The 26,838-nt window shown below is 36.2% G+C and overlaps 1 protein-coding gene across 2 annotated transcripts; it reads right to left on the reverse strand.

Moving 5' to 3' along the window:
- Positions 1 to 3,628: 3,628 nt before the first annotated feature.
- Positions 3,629 to 26,496, reverse strand: LOC113063295 (PIN2/TERF1-interacting telomerase inhibitor 1-like). Of its 2 annotated transcripts, none has more exons than XM_026233576.1 (7): positions 26,361 to 26,496; positions 25,869 to 25,978; positions 25,236 to 25,328; positions 25,069 to 25,150; positions 24,722 to 24,805; positions 16,879 to 16,964; positions 3,629 to 4,462 (listed from the first exon to the last, which is right to left on the reverse strand). In XM_026233576.1, the coding sequence occupies exons 1-7, from the start codon at positions 26,377 to 26,379 to the stop codon at positions 3,791 to 3,793; spliced, it is 1,146 nt and encodes a 381-aa protein (XP_026089361.1). In that variant the 5' UTR covers positions 26,380 to 26,496; the 3' UTR covers positions 3,629 to 3,790. The 2 variants fall into 2 exon arrangements, with proteins under 2 accessions (XP_026089361.1, XP_026089362.1); XM_026233577.1 differs by lacking the exon at positions 26,361 to 26,496 and adding an exon at positions 26,164 to 26,338.
- Positions 26,497 to 26,838: the final 342 nt, after the last annotated feature.

A 26,838-nucleotide genomic window follows, 5' to 3' on the forward strand; every position in this document is an offset into this window, starting at 1 on the left:
TCATCTCTGTTGAAGCAAACACCTAGTGAGAAGTTTTTAGAGAAACTCTACATAATTATCGTCACATGACCAAACATTTATAAAGGGCCCATGATGCACAGCTGCCTGGTTATTATGTCAATGCAAAATTATGTTTAAATATATATGTACTTTTTAATGTATTTGGAAAGTGTATTATTGTGATATATTATTACAATTTAAAATAACTGTTTTCTATTTTATTATGTTTTTAAATGTAATTTATTCCTGTGATGGCAAAGCGGAAATTTCAGCAGCCATTACTCCAGTTCTCAGTGTCACATCATCCTTTTTTAATGATGTTAATAGACCATGAATTCTTACTTTCAGCAATGAATCATTAAATGAAACATGTTTAAATGGTAGTGAAGTAAAGTGTATCAGATACTCTAAACAGGGTAAGGTGTGTCATTCGATTTTGAAAATTATTGAATGTTGAAAATTATTCACTACATTACAATTAGAATTATTTCCTGATAAGCTTCTGAACATGACACATTTATGTATTACATTATTTGAAATGTAAATGCAGTTTGACCTTGATGATGACATTTTCTGATATATGTAATGTGTATGTTTTCCGTTTATGGGAAATACTTTAGTGGATTCATTTAACTGAAATATTCATGGCTGTTACCTACACATTTAAATTTAGATCAAATACAATATTATCTGTTAACAATGGACAAGATCACATATCATAACAAATGCTCTGCCAGAAAACATTTGAAAATGACTGACAGTAACAGCCTATTCTGATGTAATTACCATTTCAAGATTTGGAGTTAAATTGTTTTTTTCACATTTAGTGCTTACTGAACTTTTTTTGTCCCATCTAAAATACAAGAAACATCTGAAAACACTCTTACTTCATACAAAACGTCTAAATTAGATAATATAATAAAATATCATTAAATATAGTAAATCACATTTAAAATAAAAATGATAAATCTGACCATGCCTATGTCACTGGACCACTTTGTTTTAATATATTTCAAATATATCCATCCTTAGAGAACAACATGAGCAAAATGTGATACATCTAGCATCTTCCCCCACTCCCCCATACGCATTCAAAGCTTTAACAAAATAATCTGCCTTTTATTTATTTATTTATTTTCTCTAAGAAACAATCTTCTCATTCCTCCCCTTTTGACAAGCACCTTAAAGGATTGTGGACATGGACCGTGGGAATAGGTAGGATGTAGCTCCATTATTTAATCATCACAAACGGGTTTGACGATGCCTTCAGATTAACCTCAGATGCAGATGCCATTTATAGCGGCCGTCATGACACATAAACAAACGAAGCCGTCGCTGTATGGCAGATTCCACAATTATTGTTCTGATTAACATAAGCTGTCCGTTTCCCTTTCCCTCTTTTTGCTCCATACGCCCACTCAGACTCCAAACACGATTATCTTGTCGGGGTTTCTGCTGTCCTCTCAAAACGGTGTATTCTTGAAACAGTTACTCTATGAGTGTCTATTTAATAAATTCATGACAGATGCCCACAAAGTTGAATGAAGTGCACGTGAAGGTCAGTAACATTGGATTTGATTAATCTAGTAAAACAGGACCTCCTTTGGTATTGCAGATTTCAAGAGGATCAATATTGACCGTGTGACAAGGTCATTAGGATTTTAAACAAAAGCATCGTATTTGCTGCCAGTTACTCTACATCAGCTCATATACTTAACATACACTGGATAAGCTGGGCCCAATGCACAACATTACCATTACGAAAAGACCTCAAAGCTACACATTAGCGTGACAAAGAAAAGCAGGGTCACGCAGAGCGGTGTGCTATTAATCATACACTTACAAACAAGCCAAATGTGTTTGTTTAGCGTCATCATTAAGGATACGTGCAAAATAGGTGAGATTAAATTTAAGGCCCATGATCCATGTCCCAAAACTGTCTATTTGAATAAATCATACTGACAGTAAACACTGCTGACATGTTGGGCTGGTCAACTTATTCCAGAGAAGACCGAGACAAATCTGGCCAAACAGCAGATGAGAATCGAGACTGAAATACTGAACAGAAAGTCATTTTTATCCTATACTAATTAAGAACATAAACTGCAGGGCAAATAACTATTTCGTCACTGAAACTATCTTAAATTGTCACTCTTCAGTCATCCTTTGCTGTAAATAATTTAAAGGGAACAAGGAGTGAGGGGGCAGACAACTTTACACAATTTGTACAAGTAATATTCACAGAGCTGGTTTGTCAACATTGCATAAGTTGCATGCATATGAAAAAAATATATATATATTTAGTGTAATGTCACCTGAGGTGTCTGTCACCACCTGCCACAAATTTCTGGAATTTATTTACACTGAAATGGCAAAATTATGAACGGAGACATTTGTTTTGAAAATTATCAGTAATTTCCAATCCATTTAAGCAAGGGTTTGAAAGTGTGCATGTGAGAAGTTTAATAATCAATATCATAGTAATCTTATACCATTTAATATTATGTTCAGTACTGTATAAAAAAGCTAACCCCCAAAAAAATTGAATTTCCATCATCAGAACAGATTTGGAGAAATTTACTATTACATCACTTGCTAACCAGTGGATACTCTGCAGTGAATGGGTGCCGTCAGAATGAGCCCAAACAGCTGATAAAAACATGAAATATTTCTCAATAAAACTCCAGCCTATCATTTAATATCTTGTGAAGTGAAAAACTGCATGTTTGCAAGAAAGCCATCAAGACATTTTAACTTCAGGTGGTTCATTTTGTCCAAAATACATATAGCGTTCAATCCATAATATTTCTTTCTTCAGTGAAACATTTGTCTTATCTGAGTCAAGAGAAAAATATGTGCAAGAATGGGTTTTAAGTAAAAAGCACATGGCCTGGGATTTTGGTGGGAGAGGACAACACTGAAGTATGCTTCATTATGGATTATGAGCAAGTGATGTAATGCTAAATCTCTCCAAATCTGATCTGAGGAAGAAACAAACTCCTCTACATCTTTAAGAGGGAGTAAAAGTTTATCAATATGTTCATAATTGGGTGAAGGTGGAATTTGGATTAGAATTTCATTTGCCATTTTAAAAATGACAGAAGTTCTATTAATCCAATATAAACTATAACAAATTACATAATTTCTCACCTGATTAGTCATCAAAAGATTTTAATCTACTGATTATACATCTATATTTTCCTTTTAAACATTCCAGGGGCATATTTTCTGGAAAGCTAAGCATTCTTCCACTATAGACCATTTAAAAACACTTTACAATTTAAGTCATAAATTAATAAAATTTTATAAATTATATAGGCGTAAAGTGAAATATAAAGTGTCTCTGAAAATACCCCATATTTTTTAGGAGGAAAATAAAAAGTAAATCATTTATTCGGTTTGCTACATTTAGGAATTTCAATTGCTGCACAACACCATTATCTCTCTATATATTAGATATTTTGTAAAAATGTTATACACACACACACACACACACACACACCCCCCCACACACTTATATATGTATAACTATATGGCCCATATTGAGGCATGCATCTAAAAATTTTATTTCCAGGAAACCATGACAACAAAGAAAAACAAAAACATAAAACCACAACTGCACATTCAGTTTGTTGTTGTTGTTTTTTAATGTTTTGTCATTTAGTTTAAATTTGTAGAAATAAACTATCATAAATGTAAATTCATCAGCTTCATTGTCATTCATTTTGGTGATCAAAAACATGATGGTATCAGAAAGTCAAGCGTTCAGAGAGCAGTTAATTGTAAGAAATCATTTCTTCTGTTTTTTCTTGTTCTTTTTGGGCACCACTTCCTCAGTTGCTCCTTCCTCTTCATCCCGTTCTCTCTTTTTCTTCTTTTTCTTTTTATCTGAAACTTTATGGTCCATATTCCCGGTCTCTATTGTTTTCAGTTCATCTGCATGAACCTCTGGAGATGTTTTTTTCTCCTTCTTCCTCTTTCCTGTGGTGGGAGCGTCTTCTTCAGTGGTGCCATCCATTACTGTAGGAGCGCTGCCCACTTCAGTCCCATCCTCACGTTTCCTCTTCTTCTTTTTCTTCTTTTTCTGTGAGCAATTTGGCTCTTCAACACACTCTCCTGTTACTGAGGTCAGTGCATCTTCCTCTACGCTATCTCTTTCACTCTCCCTGTCTTTTTTCTTCTTTTTCTTATTTTTGGACTGTTCTATATCGCTGGTGTTGGGGGAGTCCTCCATGGAGGCAGGCGTAGCCAGTGGAGAAGGTGCATTGCTGCTGACCTCAGATGAAGACGCGGCTGGGTCTCGTCCTGTCTGAGTCTTCTTGATCTGGGCCATCCGCTGGGCGAAGTACTCTTGCATGGTCAGTGTGCTGGTCACCGTGTTTGATTGTGTCTCTGGGTTCAGATTAGTTCCTGTGTCTTTGTCCTCTTCTCTCTCTTCCTGAGAGTCAGGTCCACTGCTTCCCTAAATGAAAGATATAGACCAAAAAAACAATACAAATAAAACAAACAAAACAGTATATATAGTAATATATAATTGCATTATTAGTATTACCATATAATTAAAGTATATTATAAAAATGTATAAAAAAAGATGATGATGGTTGTTGTTAAAGTATATTAAATGTTTTATCATAAAAATAATTTAATAAAATAATTATAAATTATATAATTATGCCAATTTACAATAATATGTGTTACGGTATAATAATTACTATTTTCATCAAGTGATTATACAGTATTTTTCTCTAATAAATCAATTTTATATTAAAATAAAAATTTTACAGTACTACAAGAATAATATATACACATCAAGTGACAACACCGTATATATGTAAACTGTATAATACAACAAAATAGTTATTATATCTCATTATATTAATGCTTTTATTATTAAAGGGGTTAAAGCAAAAAAATCCTGAGCCTGAGTTTTTTTCCGGGGGTGGGGCAGGGCGGGGTGGGGCGGGGCGGGGCAGAATATGTAAAGCATGCAATGACTGTGGCAGTCAACTTTAATATCTGAAAGGATACTATGGCAAAGTTATTGCTTTCATTATTCAAACGGATTTTCTTTTTGCATGAATATATGGTTGACCTGAAGAATGAAAGCTATATCATACACTTGGAAAATTATGAGCTATCATCATTATAGTTTCACTACAGTTAAATTAAGTATTTTTTATCTGTATTATAATAACAATAATAATAGCTTTAATATAAAAATAAGACCAAAAACTCAACATGCAAGCAGAATATCCAGTAGTGAAAGAGCGAACTGTCTGTTAGGAATCAATAGGACAACCCCTCAATTAATTTGAAGAACTTCGACGTACACACCCCTCATGTGTGTGTCATTAAATGCTTAAACAAGTGTCAATCAACTTCCAGTCATGCTGAGACTTGTACCAGGTATCTAATGACATCACTGAACTTCATCTGAACTATCGGCTAAAAAAACATTTACAAAACACTTAGTTAAAAAAGTATAACCAAAAAATGTCTTAAGTGAAAACATTTATTGTTCTCAATCGGTCACGAATCTGATTCTGTTCTTATCTTTATATATTTTTACACAGTGTTGCAAATATTCAGCACTATGTATATATAAAGAGGAAATGGATTCAAAAGGGGGCGTATGTACAAGTCACTGTGTAAATGGTTGGATTAAACAACTGATTCCTGAAAAACTTGCCTGATGAGTGAGAGACGGTGCTTGCACTGGCCAAACTAAGACAGTGATTATAAGAATTAAGAGAAAGAACAAACTTTATAGCATAACATACAGCTTAATCATAACAGGCAAGACACAGTGACTATGTTGAAAGACCACAGAGGAACACTTTAGATTAAACCGTCGTCCTCCGATACTTTATCAAGTTGACTCTCTCTCCCATTCGTCTTCATTTTGCTAATGGCCTCCTCAATGCATAATGATTTGCAGTGAAGAATACCCGCTCTGAAGTCAGCGCTAAACCACGCCGGTGCTCTACATTACGCCAGAGACGCCGGTGAAAACGGCATTTTTCAAAAGATGTATGGAGGGACTGGACCAAAAAAAAAAAAAAAAAAAAAAAAAAAAAACAGATTGCAAAGCTTTTGTACAGCCAAGCAACAGCAAAATACATACAAAGACTTGCAATGCTAAAGAGGTTAAAAGCATTCTACATATAAGTAGCGAAAAAGTAATAATATTAACCACCTTAAACCCTAACTACTAGTAATAATATAAAACAATATTATTACTAGTAGTAAGGGTGTGCACCGCTAGACACAATTAACTGCTAGAAATGACAATCAGTAGAGATTTTGAATTCTCTATACTGGATACACAACACATGACATTGATGTGCTACGCGATCACCAAAACTTATCACTGGCATGAATTTTTAAGCATTGTGGTTTAAAAACAATTGATTTTAAGCCATTGAAATGTAATCAGCAGCAAAAGAGAACTCTTTATATGAGCACACAGTCTCCTCTGCGAGTATTGAAGTTATTTTTGCCACTTTATAGTCCTTAAAAGGTTGAAAACACATTTGTGTGTATCAAAATGACCATCTTCTCAACTATCCTTTTAAACACAGTAGGTCTTAAGTAAAAGATACAGCTGAGAAGGAAAACACGTGTAACAGTATAATGGATCTGGGCAGCTTTTGAAGAAAGATAGCTTGTCACTGGGGCAATACGGTCAAAGGGACGTCTTTGTACCTTTTTTAAAAGTGACGTGACATTCAGCCAAGTATGGTGACCCATACTCAGAATTCGTGCTCTGCATTTAACCCATCCAAAGTGCACACACACACGCACACACACACACCCGGAGCAGTTTTTGGGTGATCTCTTTGAGAACCACTATTCTAGATCAGTGGTTCCCAACCCTGGTCCAGTGGTCATTTTCAGGTCTTGAAAAATTCAGATGTGCTTTAGTACTAGTACTAGATGGTCATCGTGACTACAAGCGGCTGCCACAGGTCCCTCAAACGTTGGAAGTCGCCCAGAGGGAGACTGGAGAACTGCAGATGTAAACTCATTAAAACAGAAGTCTCACTTTTCCCTCCAAATAAAAGGAAATCTATATTTCTGGTTTTTGGGACGGGGGGGCTGTCTTCAGAGAAGATGCGTCTGACTTAGAGCAGGGACTTAGAGAAACAACTGGGGGGCATTTTGGAGCACACTGTGAAATTACTCTCTGGAGAGAAAGAACGAGGAGGAAGAGAGATGGAGCGAGTGGGAAATCCTCTTCATCGGAGAGGTGGTGATAGTGTGTGTGTGTGTGTGTGTGTGGTGCGATGTCTCACTGCCTGGGGACCTCCATTAGGCTTATCTCTCTAATGTGCCGAGAGAAGTGCTGTTGGAAGCATTCCCTCAACAGTGCTGAGCAGGGATTGGGTTATACCACACACATGCAAGCACATACGTGCACGCGCACACAAACAAACAAGCCAGCAGGAAGGCTGACACGGAGATAACGCAGGTCCAGGTTTCATGACTGTGCTTGGATGTCCTAATGAGGGTGTAAACACAACAAAAATGGCCCCTGAATGTTCTCAAACGCTCTCTGGCTTCTTCTGCCTCCACATTCCCTCCGTTCTTTCTCTGCTCCTGGCAGATGGGAGGCCCCAGGAAAAGGATGCGTTCCCTGAACTGTGTGCAGTGTTCAGATAAGGCCCTTGCAGCAGGAGCTATGGGCTCTTTCCTGCTCCGCTCTCCCCAGGCATGGGCGGCTGGAGGGGTGGGGGCGGCGCGGCAGTGGGGCTGGACTTGGAGGGGGGTGTCGGGACATTCAAAAGTCTGTGTGATGAGGAAGCCGAAGAACAAGACATTGCCGCTGACGCCAACACATTGCAGCAGACAGTCCGAAGCAGCCAGGAACGGTGAAAAAAAAACCTTGTCGAAATGTGTTCACGAACCAAAAAAAAACCCAAATCGTGACAACATTCTTGAATTTGCTGCTGAAAACTGCAACTAATTTGTCCAACTCTGTGCTATGTCAGAGAGTCCCTAATTTATAATACAAAAGTAATATTCCTTCCTGCACAGAGACACGGCGCTCTGACTACGCTAGTTTAGCACTGCAAATGCTGCGTCAGCAATGAGAACTTCTGGTGTCCAGGGATTAAAGACCACAATATGGTACAAAAACACTGTGCTATAAATAAAGTTAGGATTATTTCTAGTACTGATTTTTCACAATACTTTTACAATAATCCCAGCTGAGAATGTTAAGCCATCAAAAATAAATGTGTAAATGCAGTACAAGCATTGTATAGGCAACAATTTGTTAGTAGTGTGATATGTTTAAAAAGACATTATAATATTGCTTGAAGGAAATATATATATGTGTGTGTGTGTGTGTGTGTGCTTGTGTTTTTGTGTTAACATGTCCTTTGATCTCTCTTGCTTTGATTTTACCTTGCAACCAGACTTAAAAATCTGTCATATTTATGATCCCGTTTTGCTAATCTGTATAGTATTTAAATGAATAAAAAATTAATATATATATATATATATATATATATATATATATATATATATATATATATATATATATATATATATATATATATATTTATATATTAATAGAGTGAGCATGCATTAATATATTAATAGAGTGAGCATGCAGTACAAACAATTTGTTAGTAGTGTGCTATCATTATTAAATAGTAGTTAAAAATTATAACTTACAATATTAAATACATAAATGTAAAAAAAGAAATTAATAAAAAAAATACTTAAATATTTAAGAAAATATTTAAGAAAAGCACTGTATGTGCTTTGGTCACAGGACATAAAAATCTGTCATATTTCTGCAATTATGATCCCGTTTTGCTAACCTGGATAATTTTTTAAATGATTAAAAAACTCTTAAAAACATACATAATGGTGCCTGGCTGAATGAAGAACTGATTTAGATCTTCGTTGGGCATCAACTATGGATAAGGGCAAGGTAAAAAGTCGGAATTAAATGATCAATCTTCATTTGTGAAAAAAAAACAAAAAAAACTAAACTTCTTTAAAACATCAACACTGTGTTTTTCTCTTCTTATCCCTCAATTTCTGAAGATGGAAGCATTGAAGATAATTTACTCCTTTGAGGGTTCCAAGTTAAAATACCTTCTAAACAAAATAGATCCTGGCCCATTACACTCACAGGCCGAAGGATAATATTGAGATGATATTGGGAAGAGGGCTGAGTGTGCGAGTGTGTTCTCATTGTCCTGCCACTATTATAAATTTGGTGGTGGCCTGGGCTTATGGATCGGGACCCAGATTACCCAGGTGTCCCTCCCTGATGAGGAGAAAGGACCCGTCGCGCCATCCTTCATACCATTCACATGGGCGGACAGCAAAACTGGTGGCACCCACGCAATACAGTGCTTTGCATGCTTTAATGAGCATTTGAACATGCATCATGATATAATACATTACGTGAACGCAAGTAATGAAGTGGAACAAAGCAAATAGTCCAATTACAAGCCATCCTTTGAGACAGGTTTCTTTAAATCTACATCAAGCATAATGCTCTTCTTACCAAGGAAGACAATATCTAAATAATGTACACAAAACTTTAGACAACATGTTAGAACAGATGCAATAAAAAAAATAAAAAAAAAATAAAATTGATGCATTCAAGCATTGCATTTTTATTATTATTATTATTATTATTATTATTATTATATCAATTTAGCATACACCATGCAACTTCAAAGAATTTCTCTAGTGTATATTATATATAATAATAAATTATTAAATTCATATTTATTTATAATAATTACAAAAACAATTCGATTTTCAATGTCAATCATTAAAATAATTAACCATAAAGACAAAAAGAATGAATAAAACCGGACAAATGAAGGTGTAAGTAATGAAGAGGTATTTGAATAACAAAGACCTACACCTAATGCAAACAGTAAGCCGGCGTGATGCAGACCTCTCCACCAACCTGAGACTTCATTACTTATCATGAGTAACAAATGGCAACAACACGCTGCATAGGGCATCATCACTAAACTCTGCTTACTTTACATTGTAAAGTGCTTGCCTTTCCGTGCCCTCCAAGGAGCTGATGTGTCAGCCCCAAGATGGAGGACACACCATTTATTCTCTGCCCTGCGGTGATTTATTAGATTAAACTGGCGGTGATTAAATGCAAGTCGAGGCCCAAGAAAACAGCAGAGGTGGTGGCTCTCAGGAGCGTCAGGCGGTTAGCTTCCTCTATTCATACTGTAATCACCATGCCAGGGCAGTCCTGCCTGGGCCAACAATGACTGCAGAAGTTGGCCATTTCAGTTACCGTTTTTAGTTAATGCCGTTTTTATTTTCACACAAATTTGTACGTGTCAGAGCTGGCATGGGCGTGAAGCCAGTTGCCGGAGGGTATGTAGCAAGCAGTCATTTCAGTCCGTTTCTTCATTACTCTGTAGCCCTGTCAACAGCATAAGGGAGGCCGCGCTTTTGTTTGAGGCAATTAGATGTTATCCGAGAACATATTAGGGATCTCGCACTCAAAAACAAACATGTCTTTGAACACCATCGCAGAGGCGGCAGTTACTGCATAACATGCTGGAGCACTTGGTTACATCGCACCAGTGTGCACTGCTGTCTGGTCCTAAAGGTTCTGTTTTTATGTTTAACGTTTTTTCAGATTTTTATTATTAGCGTTTTGTCACTTTTTAATGAGAGGAAAGGAGAGTACAGGAAATTAAAGGGATAAAATCTATAAAATCTGGAGATGTTGCAACCCAGATTTGAACTTGCAGGGTCCAATGAAGCACCAAAACACAATGCTAAACTCTAAACCATACGTTAGCATTTCTAAAAAGACATCAATACTTTTATTTAGCAAGTATGCATTTAATTGATCAAAAGTGACAGAAAAGACACAATAGACTTTAATTTCAAGTAAGTGCTGTTCTCATGAACTTTGTTCAAAGAATCCTATAAAAAAAGAAAGTCTAAAATAGTAAACAAAATTTTTTACATTAATGAAATGTTAAGAAATTAAGAAATGTTTCTTGAGCAGCAAATCAGCATATTTGAATGATTTCTGAAGAATCATGATACTGAAGACTGGAGTAATAAATAGTATCTTTTTTAAATCGCAATAATATTTTACAGTATTTTTTTTCTCTGTATCTTCTAATCAAATAAATGCAGCCATTATGAGCATAAGAGACTTTTATATATATATATATATATATATATATATATATATATATATATATATATATATATAAATAATTATACACAGTTTAAAAAGCCTAATTTGCTCAAATTGAGAAATTAAATGTTGTTGACAAATCTTTAGTTTTATTATTATCCTTCGATAATATCTAATATTAGAAATTTGAGTCATATATGAAATGTTTAGTTATGGGAGCTCCATCAGCCCGCTGGTATACTTGCATCCTCAGCAGCATTTCGGTGTTCAGCTCCGCCCACCAGCCGACTCCCATGAGACCAATGACATCGCTGCCTCTCGCCCCTTCACCGCTTCATCTGCCAAATGGTGCAACCTCTTCTCCTCATTTGGTGAGGTGGCGGCATCGGGGGAATGTGCGAGTCAACTGGCCAGCGATCCTTCATGAGGACGGGCGTGGGCTGATACAGAAGAGCTACAGGTACCACCCTCCAGTCTGACGGCTTTGTGCTGGAGCTGGCGTGGGAGTGGGAGAGGCCACAGGGGGTCACGCCAACCCCTGGAAACACAGCGAGAGGAGATGCCTGACTGCCTGACTGGAACCATGGCGACAACCCCAGACCCAAACGCTCTCAGCACTTAGCTTAAGAAAAGAAATCCAGTTTCTTTACGTTTGTAATAAAAAAACAATATATAGGCTGTTTATGTGGGTAGTTACATAGTATATTTACATTATGTAAGTAAGAGTGCAATTAAATGTATTCAGACTATTTTTCTATGCTGAAAAAGGTTACTAAACAATTTGTTGTAATTTATATAATAACAATAATAATAATAGCGGTAATAATAGTGTATACATCAGATGAATCCCCACTTTAAAAATGTTTAAATATTCAAGTACTGTACAACTAAAAAAAATAAAACAATTGCAAGATTCTGTAAGTTTTTTTTATTATTATTAAAAATAAGCTATATTATTACAATTATATTTCCATTTTAATATATTTTACCCCAATGCTAAATTTTCAGCATCATCACTCCAGTCTTCAGTGTGAATTCTTCATTCTGATATACGGTTTCGTGCTCAAGAAACATTTCTTATTATCTATGTTGAAAACAGTTGTGCTGTAAGTATTTTTGTGGAAACGGTGATGCATTTTTTTTCCAGAAGAACAGAAAGAGAAATCTTTTTATTATTTAGTATTACATTTCTATGTTATATAAACCATAAATGTCTTTACTATCAATTTAGATCAATGCACTGTTGCTGTATTGAACTATAAAAAAAAGGGACTTCCATCAACAGGTAGCAATGGATCTTTTTTAGCCTACAATAAATGGAAAAGCCACAAAAAAATCCCTACAAAAAATGGCCAAAATGATACAAAACTAACTTTTATCAAATCAAACCAAATATCAAATGAATCATTGTGAATGTCAATCTGAAAGACTATTGCTTGTGGATTTAAACTGAAAAATGTGGAACATAACAATATCAAAACTACAACTTTTATGTGGATATTATGCTGAATAGACATTTATTAAGCAATTTAAAGCAAAGACCAAATCAGACGATTGTCTGAAACGCATTCCACACACACAGATGGAGTTTCACGCGAAATATATAAGTGTAGGCCTTAGCGATCCACCATTGACGCAAAGAACAGAGGTAAAAAATGACTAAGTTTCACTGATGTATGAAGCAGGAGGGAGTCCATTTATCAGCGGGCCCTCAGCGGTCGCCCGCTCGGGTCCCTCAAGTCACAGTCCGCGACGCTCCCCTTTTGACTGATTAATTAGCCAATCACAAGACATTTTTCACCAGCAGCAGGAGGGTTTATTTCAGCTAATGCTGGGGCCTCGCAAACCGAGCCACGTTCAAGCAAACTCGCCTCTTTCCTCTGGGCCTGCCGGAGTGGAGGGGGCTACAGAGGGGCCGAGGGAGATAAATCACACCCACTCCTCATGAGTCCGTACACACTAGCCTACAGCCTAACTAAGGCCCCCGAGAAGAGAACGAGCCAACAGGAGAGAAAGAGACAGGGAGGGAACAAAATAATAAGAGACATCAGGAATAAATACTGAAAGCTAAAGACAAAAAAAAAAAAAGTGATCGAGTAAAGCCGACAACTGGGAAAAGACTCAAATAAACATCATAATGCCATAAACGCTAGACGTGAACATCACTCTCTCTGTCGAAGAGATCTTCCCTAGAGGTTAGAGGTTGCTGTGAAATTGCTAAATAAGAAAAATAAACAAACTATAAAGATCAAATGAAAAAAAGAAAATAAAAATTTTAATTGAGCAGCTTTGATATTACAACAGAAGCACAACAAATATCTTATGGGGCCCTAAAAATAAAAATTTGCCCTTAAAAATAAGGGGCCTCAAGTAAAAAAGGTTGAGAAGCATTGTGTTCCACTATTGTCCATCACAATATTTCACACTCAGCATCTGTTTATGCAAGCGAAAAGGCTCCAACTGGTTTTTAAAGATGGAAAAGCAATTGGGTCGCTTTCCATTTTTGTTGAACTTCCTCAGAGATGTGACTTTTTCGTCATAATGCGTCACATGGAAAAAAAACAAATAAATACTACTGCACCAGAAAAATACAAACACAGATCCATAACAGCTTCTTAAATCAAAAATAATGAGCAACTTGGAGCAGCCTCCCATGTGCATGCATGTGTGTCAGAGAACACTGTGACAAGAGATAAGGGACTGGCAGGAAGCTCTGAGAGAAAGGAGGAAAACCCCTGGTGCAAGAGGTGGGAGCGAGGGCGGCCAAGACACAGCAGCAGTCAGATCGACTCTTTATATGAACGCTAACTGAGCAATGCACTAAAAACCTGAGAGTGACACTGATGACACAAGCTTGGTCAAAAAAACTCTATGGAACAAGTATATAATTGCCTTCCTTGCACAGACTAAAGTGTTTAAAGCATCAGTTCGTCATGTTGCCTCATTGTGAACCCAGGATGCATCTACAGTATACACTGCCGTAAAAAAATCTTCCACTGGCCGTATCACCACACAAGCACACAATGCACACATAAACAACGCCCCCTCATTGGCTTCCTATGCAGGCCTAACTGCCCCTCGTTTACAGGGTTCGCCACCAGCCCTTTGCCACACGGCCTCCTGGGACACCATTGTGAGCCTGTTCAGATTGGTTTTCAATCCGGTCAATGAAGTCCCTCCAGAGCAAGACAATAACAAACTGCAACAAAACGATTAGCTGAAGAAAAAAAATATATATAGCACAGTGCCGGCACTTCCAAATTCAGGCGAAGCATGAGGCGCTGCTATTGTGTCGCTTTCTCAGTAAAGAGGTGGTTCTGCCGGGGGCTGCATGGAACTGCTGTCACAAACACCACAAACCACTGTCAAACAAGGTTAAGAAAATTAAACTTGGATTTGTGTGACAAACTGGATGATACATGGACACCATATGTAGACACACACTGCGACTGTCTTAACGTACAGAATGTTAATTCATATGGGTTTTAACGAGGGTGGACAGTGAGCAATATAAACAAAATACTACTTAATAGCATAAACAAAATCTGAAATCAACTAATTTAATAATCTTTAAAAGAAAAGAAAATTTACATTTGAAAACAGAACTTTTTTTATGTTTTCGAGAGAAGTCTCTTCTGCTCACCAAGGCTGCATGTAAAAACAATAATATTGTGAAATATTGCAATTTAAAATTCTATCTGAATCCATTTTAAAATAATTTATTTCTGTGATGGGAAAGCTGATTTTTCAGCAGCATTACTCCAGGAAACATTTCTTCATATTACAAATGCTAATATGAATGCGTTTGTGTTTTTATAAAGGATTCTTTTTAATGAATAGAAAGTTCAATTTTTTTTTTTTTTTTTTACTTTGACCAATATATTACTGGACGAAAAAAAAAATCTTGAAAAAAAAAATGCTGTTTAGTCCAGCCAAACCCCTTTCATCTATTCAGTTAGAAAATCCCAGAAGCATGTTGCAAAATTGCTCAGCTCAACGTTTGGTAATTCCATACACACTGGCACTTAGCAACTAAACACTAAAAACTAAACAAACATTAATAACGTCGGCAATTACCTGCTTGATTAGTTAGACGCTGAAGAATGAATTGATTTCAACTTCCTGCCAGGCAGAACTGTTTTTCTTATCGTAATCCACAATTTTCCAAAAACAAATAGCCTAGAACTGATGACTGTATGGAAAGTATTCAAACCATTTAGTCTTACCATCTATTTTGACTTTTTGTAAAGACATTTGACATTAAATTCTTGCTGAAAATCCCCTATAGACATAGTAAGAATATTTGTATTGACAATGGACACATCAACTGGTCTTATTTCATTTATTCGCACACTCTGTTGTGGTAGATATATGAAAATACCAAAATAGGCAGTTTTTTCTATGCTGTATGAGAATCAACTTATAACAACACCGTCTTTGCACAGCAGCCAAGAAGCGAGGCACATGCAGAGTGTCATGACAACAGCAAAGCTGCTCTGATGTGGCATTTCATTCACGAGCCAAAGCTTAAAACCTAAGCTTACCTAAAACTATTCTTTCTGCTGCCTTGCCTCGGAATGACAAATCTCACTAAGAACTAAACTACAAAACCGCAGTATACTATTTACATCTCAACAAAAAGAAAAAAAAAATAAGGAAAAGATTTGCAAAATAAATAGGTGTGGACATAAATTACAATGTCAAATTCAAGGTGGACTTGCAAAGGAAATACAGTTGCAACATGGGCCGGGGGAACCACCTTCAAACTGAATCCAAACTAGCAGTGTAAGCCCAAACTCCACTAAATAATCCCTTCAAACCAACTTCTCCAGACCAAGTTTCCAGGGTTTGAAGGGATCATCAGTAATTCGGTTTTTACTTCTATCACTGCCCCCTGTACCTGGGAGATGACGGGGAAATGCAGTTTGATCGTGCCCACTAGCACATCATCAGAAATACTCTTCCTGATTTGACCACAGAGGATCCTGACAGAACTAGGGGTGAAAGAGTAGAGAGAGGGTGCAAATCCTTTAAGGGGATTTAAGCGGGATCCCTGCCTACAGTGACTTGTGTGTGGAGTCAGACTGCACGCTATGACACGATCATTATCAGCCTGAAACTTGCTGCAAGCGGGTCACGTGAAAGCAGAGGTCAGTGGGCTTTACATGTGGGATGGAGCGTAAGATGACATGCAATCTGCTGCAATAGCTTTGCTATATCTCAATATTACACTCAAGATTTAGATAACACATTTTAAATGTCAGCTCAACATTGAGGAAAGGCTCGTTTTGGATCTTAAAGTAATATTAAGGGTAAAACAGCATTTGTGTCTTGAGTATGTTGGTTACAACAAAAATGTACAATAACTGGTCGATGGTTTTAACAATTTTGGCGAGAGATCACTCAGAAGTAAAGGTTTTTGTTGGGATTTTGTTGGTTAACTTGGCAAATCTGTGAAAATTGTGAATTCCAAATGGAGAAATAGTTCGCCTTCATGCAAAATTCAAAGGACTTAGTGGATTTCTCTTAAAATTATTGGATTTTGCACACAAAGAAATTCACTAACAACAGTAAACATGACCTCATCTTTACCAAGAAGAGGGACAAACTGATTTTTTTATTTTATTTTGGTAATCAACATTATTATATTAACCTGGAATATTATTGAAGCAAATTTTGAAAAAAGATGGATGTTGTGGTCAACTTGCACTGCTTACCTCATCTCGGTCTCTTGTCTCTCGTTTCGATCGCTTCCCAAAAATACAAGCTAGGTCTGTTTCGCTGCGACTGGACAGGTCTTTTCCTGTGAGAAAAGGTTAAAAACAAGGAGACTTTTTATAGATCTTTGACATTATTCCACACAATAGAACATTTGTGTAAACATTTCGAGCTCTGCTTCAACGCAAGGGCAGCAGGGTTCTGTTCAACCTGCAGATTCTTCTGCCAAACCCGTGCGCTACCAAATACAGATTTAAAAAGATGTTAGTGATAGTTCCTTTTTCGATTTAAAAAGAGAACCGTTTATTATGCATTTCACAAACATCTGGAGAGATGAAAAGGAAACATTTCCGGTCGCAACCGATTGACAGATGGATATTTTTCTAGTGGTGTTCAACTTTGATTTAAACTATTGATTTAAATGGCTAAGGGTCACTGGACAGTTTTGAACTCCTGCCGAGAGGAAAGGTTTAGAGGTAAGAGAGGTCGCAGGGGATGAAACGGCTGAGGAAAAACAAACGGTTCAGGGACGGCCCCACCTCACACCTCCCGTTTTCCAGCAGCTCAAAGGCTCCAGCAGTGCCTGGGCGCCCGTCTCAGCCGCGAGTCCTGTTCGTACAGCTGCATCCTCTTCCTCCAAGCAGCTCCTGATAACACTCACTTATTTATTGCTCTAGGGTCTTTTTCAGCGTGGCTTTCAAAGGGGAGACCTTGCCTTCAAGTAACCAAGGTATCCTGTAAGCAGCCCAAACAAAAGGCCAGGCCCGAACAAGCTTTCCACTGATCACAGTGGACAACAAGTGGAGCCCAAAAATGACCTTTTTACTTTTGGAAAAGAGATCTATCAACTTACAAAGGGTTAGTTTTGGGTGTAACAACAAATGCCACTGGAAACCTTCAGAGGATTACATTGAATCATGTACTGATCACCTTTTTCCCCCATATAGCTGAAAGGAATGGGGACTAAAGATTTCAAGCTTCAAAAAGGCAAAAGAACCATAGAAGCATCTTATGACTCGTGTTATATATTCTAGATATTCAAACGTCAAATGACAGCTTTGTGAGAACAACCTGAAATTAAAGTCACTGAAAACCTTCCCATCCAGTAAGCTGTTAATCACGGTAAATGAATTATTGAATCAGTGAGCTGAACTCAAGAACTGGATCAGTCTGATTCATGATTAATCACTCAATCAGTAAGGTGAAGGCAAAAACTACATCTTCCCAATTCATGAATCATTTAGGTTATTTTTGTGAACTAAATCAACCAATTCTGCTTAAAAATAATTCATTGTGAATCAGGCATTTATTTTCTGTGAATAACGACTTGAATAACGACGACTTTAAATCGGTTCACATCACTTCTGAATTCTTCAAAGGTTGTATGGACACTTTTTTTTATCATTTTGGAGCTTGACCGGACTAGTCCTCATGGATGGAATGAAGTCATAAAAACGGAATTTATGTAGAATGCGGAATGTCACAGAATTTGACATTTTTGCCTGAATAAATCAAAAGTAGGTCAGTAAACATAAATGAAACCTTTGTCAGCTAGCATGTTTGGCTAAAAAAAAAAACATCTTCACAAACTGTCTTTTCAACTACACAATATTATTTCTGTCTTACAGTCATTTATATTATCAAAGAAATACTGGGATAAAGTTTATAGTTCAGATAAAAACATTGATATATATCTGGCAGCGATCAAAATAAAGCAAATCCCCTTTTGAAAGTGCTGAGCTTCAAATAACGTTTGTGTCGATTGCATTGTTTCACCACTAGGTGGCGACAAGTGTCTTAATGTATTTGTCAATGAATGAATTTTCATTTCAAAAACGCTGATTCATCCAGTAATGAAACAAGGGAAGTAGGTTTATGAGAGTCAACTTTTTCATCATTCTAATATAAAAACTGGGGTTTTAAATATATATACACTACCAGTCAAAAGTTTTGAACCATAAGATGTGTACTGTTTTTAAAGAAGTCTCTTCTGCTCACCGAACCTGCATTTATTTGATCAAAAGTACAGCAAAGACAGTAAAATTTAGAAATATTTGTACAATTTAAAATAACTGCTTTCTACTTGAATGTATTTTTAAAGTGCAACTTATTCCTGTGGTGCACAACTGAATTTTCAACATCATTACTCCAGTCTTCAGTGTGACATGATCCTTCAGAAATTACTTTAATATTCTGATTTGCTGTTCAAAAAAACATTATATTATTATATTGAAAACAGATTAAAAAAAAGTGTTCCTTGAGCAGCATATCAGAATGATTTCTGAAGGATCATGTGACACTGAAGACTGGAGTAATGATGCTGAAAATTCAACTTTGACCACAGAAATAAATTTCACTTAAAATCTTACCGTTCAAAGACTTTTGGACTGGTAGTGTTTATTAAAATGTTTAATAATTCATTCAGATTAATTCGACACTTTTAAATAGACTGCAGCAATGACATTTTGTAACAAATTATTTTATTTAGTTCAGAATCATAGGAGAATCGTGATTAGAGAGCAAAAAAATTGATTCTCAATTTATCCAGAATCGTGCAGCCCTAATACACATATACTGAAATGCGTTTGATGCTCGCCGTTTTCAGACTCTTCCGTCTCAATATAGGAGTACATGAACAAATGAAAATAATCTCTAGAACTGCTCTGAGAGTCACTGCATGAGCAATTAACCGCTTCTTGTGAGAAAAACTCTTGTCATATGATTTACAAACAGAAACAAAAGGTCTTCACAGCAACCCGTCAAAATTAAAGTTCCGTTTAACTTTGAGTCTGACAAAAATATATTAATGTATTAATATTACTACTAACAATAATACAACTATTATTAAAACATTTTCAATTTACCAAAATGTATTCAACAGAAAATTTTAAACACACAGTATTTGTAATAAAAAAAAACACTTTTTTTAAATACTTTAAATTAAATTTTTGCTAAATTTATGGAAAACACGTTAATTTAGACAAAAACAATAAAAGACTATGCTTTTTTTGATTAATAAACTTTAACCATTAAAATAGTCTAGCAACATTGAAATAAAAAAAAAAAAAATTAATCCAGAAAATTAAGACAGAAAAAAAAAGGAATTTCTGAAAAACATTAAACTGAATATGAAAAAAACATTTAAAATTATTATTAAATCATTATTTTTATTATTAAATCATTTCATAGTGCCCTAGAAGCAAGGTCACCGTTGAGGTGTCAACGAATGTGGCATAACTCCGGTCAAACCGGATTAGTAATCACAGAGGCTTTTTCGGATCGACTTGCTAATCTGACAAGCGAAATACTAATTGACTGCCTCAAAAGACACCTGGATAAGTTCTAAGCCTTTCAGTTGCAATTAAATAAACAAGGAAAAAGAATTTTCTGGAACGAGAAGTAAAGGTGACAAAATATGAGGGGGGTGTTCTTTTAACTGGCTGAACAGGAAATAGTAATGATGGAAATATTATATGCACTGGTTTGTTTATCAAAAGAAATCATGTCAATTATTAATGAAGGGGGCCCAAAATTGTTCCGTTCATCTGTGTAACAGCTTGACACACTCAGATGATGAAGTGCTTGCAGTTCAACTCACATCAAGAAATACTGGATCAGTTGATAAATGGGCAGCCAATTAAATCTGGGTTACTGGTTTACGCTGCTCATGTCTGAGATGGGCGCTGGAGACGCCGGTGCCTTTCTCCTGTTCTGAAAGCCATCAATCTTTAAAACTAGCAACCTCACGGCTACCTGCATCCTGTCTAGAGCAGGGGTTTGTTTGCTTCTATTCTAAAGGACCAGTCCAAAACATCTTCATAAGACTGGGAGAAATGTCCAATTTTCCTGACAAAAGATAATCAGCACCAAGAGGCTATTCAACACCAACAGACCTCTACAGACTACATTTAAGATATCATTGGTCAAAAGTTGACTGAATTACTCACTGTATTACTGTTTTTAGAATGAAAGTAAAGTCATCTAAATTATGAAAAGTTTATATATAATACATTTAATATATAATAAAAAAATTTTTGTTTATATAAAGGGAACACATGACTGCTGGTCCACTCTAAAATAAACAAGTAAATACATACTTTATATAAAGACAGTAACAGTTTGCACAGATATTCTTACAGTACAACTGAAAAGTTTGGGGACAGTATTTATTTTTTATTTTGAAAAATAAAAACTTATGAACAAGGATGCATTAACTTGATCAAGTGACAAAATGCATTAAAAACATTACAAAAGATTTCCATTTCAAATAAATGTTGTTCTTTTGAATTTTAAATTCATTACAGAATCCCAAAAAAAATGTATCATGGTTTCTACAAAAAGATTAATCAGCACAACCATTTACAACAATGATAAGAAGTGTTTCTTAAGCAGCAAATCAGCACAGTAGAATGATTTCTGAAGGATCATGTGACTGTAATGACATTTGAAAACTCAGCTTTGCCATCACGGGAATAAATTATATTTTAAATTATACTACAAAAAAATATATATTATTCCACATTGCATTTGATAATATCTTGAATTAATGCAGCCTTGGTAAGCACAAGAGGCTTCTTTTAAAATCTTTTAAATACTGACCCATACATTTTTATATTTCAAGCAAGCAGCAAACATCTAGGCACATTATGATGATGGTATACTGGTATATAAGAGAGAGTTTAATGGTTCCCAGACTAACTTAGGTATTTACATTTACTTTAAAATGAGTGTTAGATACAACTAGTTAATCTGTTAAATCAATTAAAGGCCTTAACCTGGCAACAGCTTTGTAGAGACATACTCAGGAAACGTACAAAAGGTGGGTTACAGAGCAACCGATATCAGCAAAAGATGATCCACTCAACAAAGCCTCCACGGGAACCCTGACGCGGTAACAACAAGCCAACTGCCATGACAACACACTACAAATCTGTTAGCAGTCGTAACAACCAGTGTTATGTTTGTCAAAGACATCTTAATTCCCTCTCAGATGCAGCAACATAAACCTTGAACAAACTGATAATGATCAAATTACATCACACCTTAACAGAACAGAGTCTGCTTCCGAGAATTCTTTTGTCATTGTATAAATCATAATCAGAGGATTTCAGAGGAATTGCATTGCATTACCTTTTACCATTAATCTCTAAATAGTTACGTTTTCAGAATGTATGATGTCTATCATACCAAGAGTAGGAAAAAAACTTCCTAATGAGCTCGAGTGATGCCTTTTCACCCCAGGAAGTCACAAAATGGGACTCATGGAGGCAAAGGGCAGCCACACAACCAATCAGAGTTGAGCTGAGGTCACGGACATGAGGTTAGTGAGGTGGCCCGATTACCACAGGGGGTCGTGATGAGGTTGTGTGCGAGATGTCCAGTTCATCTCATGAGACATGGGACACATCCACTGAGAGTACGCTCTTCCTTCTCGTAGTTAAACAAAGGCTTTGACAACAGAGACAACAACATTAACATTGTTTTGGATGCTGTGTTATCTGTGGGACTCATCAGGTGCTGATTGAGGCCATTTTGAGAAGCGAGTGTGCTGGCCTGTGCTCCTCACAGGAAACAGGAAGTCAGGCTTAGGAGCGTTATGCTACGGTGTCCTCTCAGGTGATAAGAGACAACGAGTTTTCCCCCAACATTCCTGACATTTTTTTATAAGCATCCATCATGGAATATGAGACAATGTCTAAAAATACCACTTATTCAAATGTCAAAGCATCAAGAATGGAAAACCGAAGGGCAAATAAATTTCCCACTCATAAAGACCACCAACAAACATCAGGCCACAATGCTTTCCAGTCTGGGAAGGATGTGAGCCATTCAGCAGAGGTCAACGGTACGTGACAAAACATACAGGGAGATCGTTCAACTGCCAGATCAAACTCAGGTTAATTGTTTGTCTACATGATGGTCAGAAAACTTGGAGAATCATGAAGTGACGCTCCGTACTAGGGACGGCACAGCCTTCTGGTTAAGCTGACCGCACAATTAGATCCTGCTGATCTACTGCAGCGGTGACCCGTGAGCTTTTACTACAGAAGCCAAAGCGTACACAGTTCAGCTACTGAACACAGGAAGTGATGGATGGGTGGTGTGTGTGGGGGGGGGATGGTGGCGGCTTCATTTATAAAGGAAATTTGAAAAAAAAAAAGTAAAAAAAAACTGACTCTGTTTCTGTTTTTCAAATTAACATGTAGTTTATTTATAATATAAAAAAACAATAACCTTTCACCACCAGAATTAAATAGACAAACCTGACTACATAGAGATAAACTCAAGTGATTTATTTGTGAAAAGGTCAATCATCTAGCATGTGCCCAAAAATAATATTATTATTAACTATAAACTATATAACTATTATTTTGGTTTATTGTAAATAAAATTGTAAGGAGAAAACTATTCATTCTACAGCCTACAGCCGTGGTTCTCAACCCGGCCGGTAGAGGGCTTCCCAGGAGACTTAGAAAACAAGCATTGAAATATATGAACAAAAAACAACAAAAATCCAGATACAGATTTCAATTCACCCACTCAAAAACAGCCTTTTTTTCTGTGAAAAAAAAGGATCCCACTGCCTTGAAAATCCTAAATGTATTAGAAAGCCTAAATTTAAAAATACGACTTCTAAGCTCTGAAATATTTTAATGGGTACAAATTGTGACTTAAAAAGTCACTTTAAAATTATAATAATATTTCTAAAAACTAAAAAAGGTCACTTTAAAATTATATTAAAAGTCCCGTTCTTCGTGATCCCATGTTTTAAACTTTAGTGTGTAATGTTGTTGTTAGAGTATAAATAATATCTGTAAAATTCTAAAACTCAAAGTTCAATGCCAAACGAGATATTTTATTTAACAGAATTCGCCTACAAAAAATGACCCGTTTGGACTACATCCCTCTAGTTCCTGCAGGAATGACGTCACTAAAACCGTTTTTTGACTTGCGCTCCGACAGAGAAGAGTTGCGTTTGTGTTTGTCACCATGTCGTTGAAACGCTGTTATTTTCATCTCGGAGTCCAATCATCTTTGTTTGGGCTTCCCAGGGACGCTGTACTTGGAGATTAATGGTTACAATTTATGTTTAACTCGGTTCCTGGAAATTATAATCCACATGTAAAACTATGTGCAGCACATTTTGCTGAGGACAGCTTCCTCAGTCTCAATCAGTTTAATGCCGGATTCGCGCAAGATTATTCTTGAAAGATGGAGCAGTTCCCTCTTTGTCTGGAGAAGGCGTTGTTTATGGTTGTTAAGTGTATTTTATTATTTATGTTGGTGTGTTTAACAGTTTCTGTAACTTATTACACAAAGGGCAACGCTGTTTAGCTTTGTTAACTAGATGTTAGGGCTGTGCAAAAAAATCGAATGTGATTTTCATGCGCATCTCGTCAGTAAAAACACTCCTGTGATTGTAAGTACATCTCCAGCACATGCTCCTGTCCACTTGCTTCTCAAAACTACTCCAAAACTAGCCCAATCACGTTTCCAGGAGGTCAGCCTGCTCTAAGCTGGTGTCGAATCACAACACAGGTACCGCTGGCCCAATCACAGCTCGTTACGTATTTCTGAAGAAGGGACTTCATAAAACAAGGAAGTCATCAGCCCGTTTTTATGACAGTGAAAACAGCGGTATACAGATAGGTGAACTGTGTGAAAAATACTGTGTTTTTTTTTTACACGTGAAACATGAGCACGTGTTATATTGCACACTGCAAACACAATCAAAGCTTCAAAAAAGCGTGAAAAACGGGACCTTTAATATTCCTAAAACTTTTTTTATTTTTAAAATCCTTGTCCAATACATATAAGAAGCCGTGACACTGAATGACTCACCCTTAGTGAATTTCATGTAGTGGACCCTTTTCTTGGATGTCTTTGACTTTTCTTCCAAACTAAATCCCTGTTCCTGTGTGGGGCCTGAAAGTATATTAAAAAAATAATAAGTGTTATCACACATAAGGCTTTAAACAGAAGACTGACGCACACTTAATGCTTAAGAGAAATGAAAACCAGATGGCAATGATCACAGCACATTTGACATTATTTTAACATCACAATAGCACCACCTAGTGAACATTAGGGGGAAATAATTTTCACAGCTGCAATGACAAACATTGTGCTTTTACACAAATATATATATGTACACACACATTGCACTCCATGTTTAAAATTCTGCTTACTATCAGTGTTGTTCTGTGCATGGCAGCTGTTAAGCTCAGCAAGGAGCTGATTAAAATCATCCTGGTGGGCAATCCAGTTGTCCTAAAAATTAATAATTATAAAAATTACAAATAAAATAAACAGAACATGTCAACTTAAAGCCAAGAACACAGGAACAATTCTTCACCTCGTGGTTTGTTGTAGTGCCCAGACCCAGGCCGTTATTCTTTACTTTAACCTTGATGTGTTCTGTAGCCCCCTGTTCACTCTTGCCAAGACCCTGCCCCACAAAAAAAAAAAAAAAAAACACAATCTCACACAAATTATGACATCATTAGAAGAAATATTACCTTTCCACACAAGCAAGAAGTGGAGATTTTAATCTTTCAATTGAAACAAGAGGAAAACTGATTTCTGAAATTTCAAGTGTGAGGCTGAGGCCATCAGCAAAAAGTGTTTAAATAGACAGACAGACAGATAGATAAAACATGTAAACATGTTTATTTATGTATCACTAATTTGCTTGGTACTGTTAAGACTTTCACAAACACTACTGTAATCTATACAACTTACAATCAACTCTTCATCTGTGCCAGCCAGCTAGATAACGTTCTCTTGGCAGTATTTAAAACATCATTCTTCATTAATTCATAACAGAATGTTTCATTTTTAAGTTGAGTTGGCAGCTGTCAATCTAAAGTGTCATCTGTCAGTTGGACCACAATTCTCTTCAGTATTCCACCGCCTTTTAATTTTGAGCTCAACTTTATATTCACTACAGGATTTTGAGGCATTTTGTTTTATATGTTAAAAGTGTTACCTTTCCTTTGGACCAGCCCATGCGTTCCAGCATTTTCTGTCCAAATTTGGACTCATCGTTGCTCCAAGCGCTGTTTCTGGGGTCCACGGACCACTTCTGTTTACGACGAGCTGATGAAATATCAACATGATAAGAAGAATGTCACAAACTCTACACTGCAATAATAACACATCCACTTTCATGTTACGTTTGTATAAGAAGATATTACGTTAGAAATGTCACAAGTGTATCGTGTTTATGCGAAGCAGTATAAAGCTGAATGTACAGTAGGTACATGACAACTTATGTGATTCACCTTTTATTAAAGAGCCATGATTGCTAGCCTGCTAGCAAACATGCTAAACAACGTGGAGGAATGCAATAATAACTTTAATATACCCATGTACCATCAATCAAATTAATCTTCTAATAGAATATTACAAAAATCGGCAACTAATCTTTTAAAACGTTCCAAAAAATAATCCTAAAGTACATCCCAAATTGTAAACTCACGCTCGGCAAGCATGGACATCTTGAGGGGTCCTTGAACACATGGAGAAACAGGGAGGTTGTCCAATTTGTGCCTGATTAAAATTTATGAATTAATGTATTTTTGTATGTCATCTAAAACATCACAGCATTATTATAAAATAGGAAATTGACTTAAAAACCACACAAAAAAACTATATCAAACACGAATTTAGCTTATTTTTAGGCCATGATTACAAGCAAACGTATATCCACTAGTAGTGTATATTTTGCAGCAGCAGATGGCGTAAGTGGGTTAACTATTTAGAATCATCTCCATAAAATTGAATTAGCTTTAAGAGACTTTGTTTTATTTATTTAATGTAATTCAATGTATTTATATCACTAGTGGCTATCAAAATCTAAAACAAACTGGTTTTCTTTGCACATCATAATTTTGTAAGGCCTTGCTTAATTGACATAATAGACTACATTAATATCTTAAGATGAAGTAAATACCTAA

This window comes from Carassius auratus, chromosome 45 (assembly GCF_003368295.1).
Source record: "Carassius auratus strain Wakin chromosome 45, ASM336829v1, whole genome shotgun sequence".
In the NCBI taxonomy this organism is placed as follows: Eukaryota; Metazoa; Chordata; class Actinopteri; order Cypriniformes; family Cyprinidae; genus Carassius; species Carassius auratus.

What these genes read in the sequence shown, in the direction of transcription:
- LOC113063295 (XM_026233576.1), bottom strand. An exon ending in TGCACAGAACAACACTGATA is followed by an intron (nt 24,806 to 25,068) that starts GTAAGCAGAATT and finishes ATATACTTTCAG; the next exon opens with GCCCCACACAGGAACAGGGA. An exon ending in CTACATGAAATTCACTAAGG is followed by an intron (nt 16,965 to 24,721) that starts GTGAGTCATTCA and finishes CTTTTCTCACAG; the next exon opens with GAAAAGACCTGTCCAGTCGC.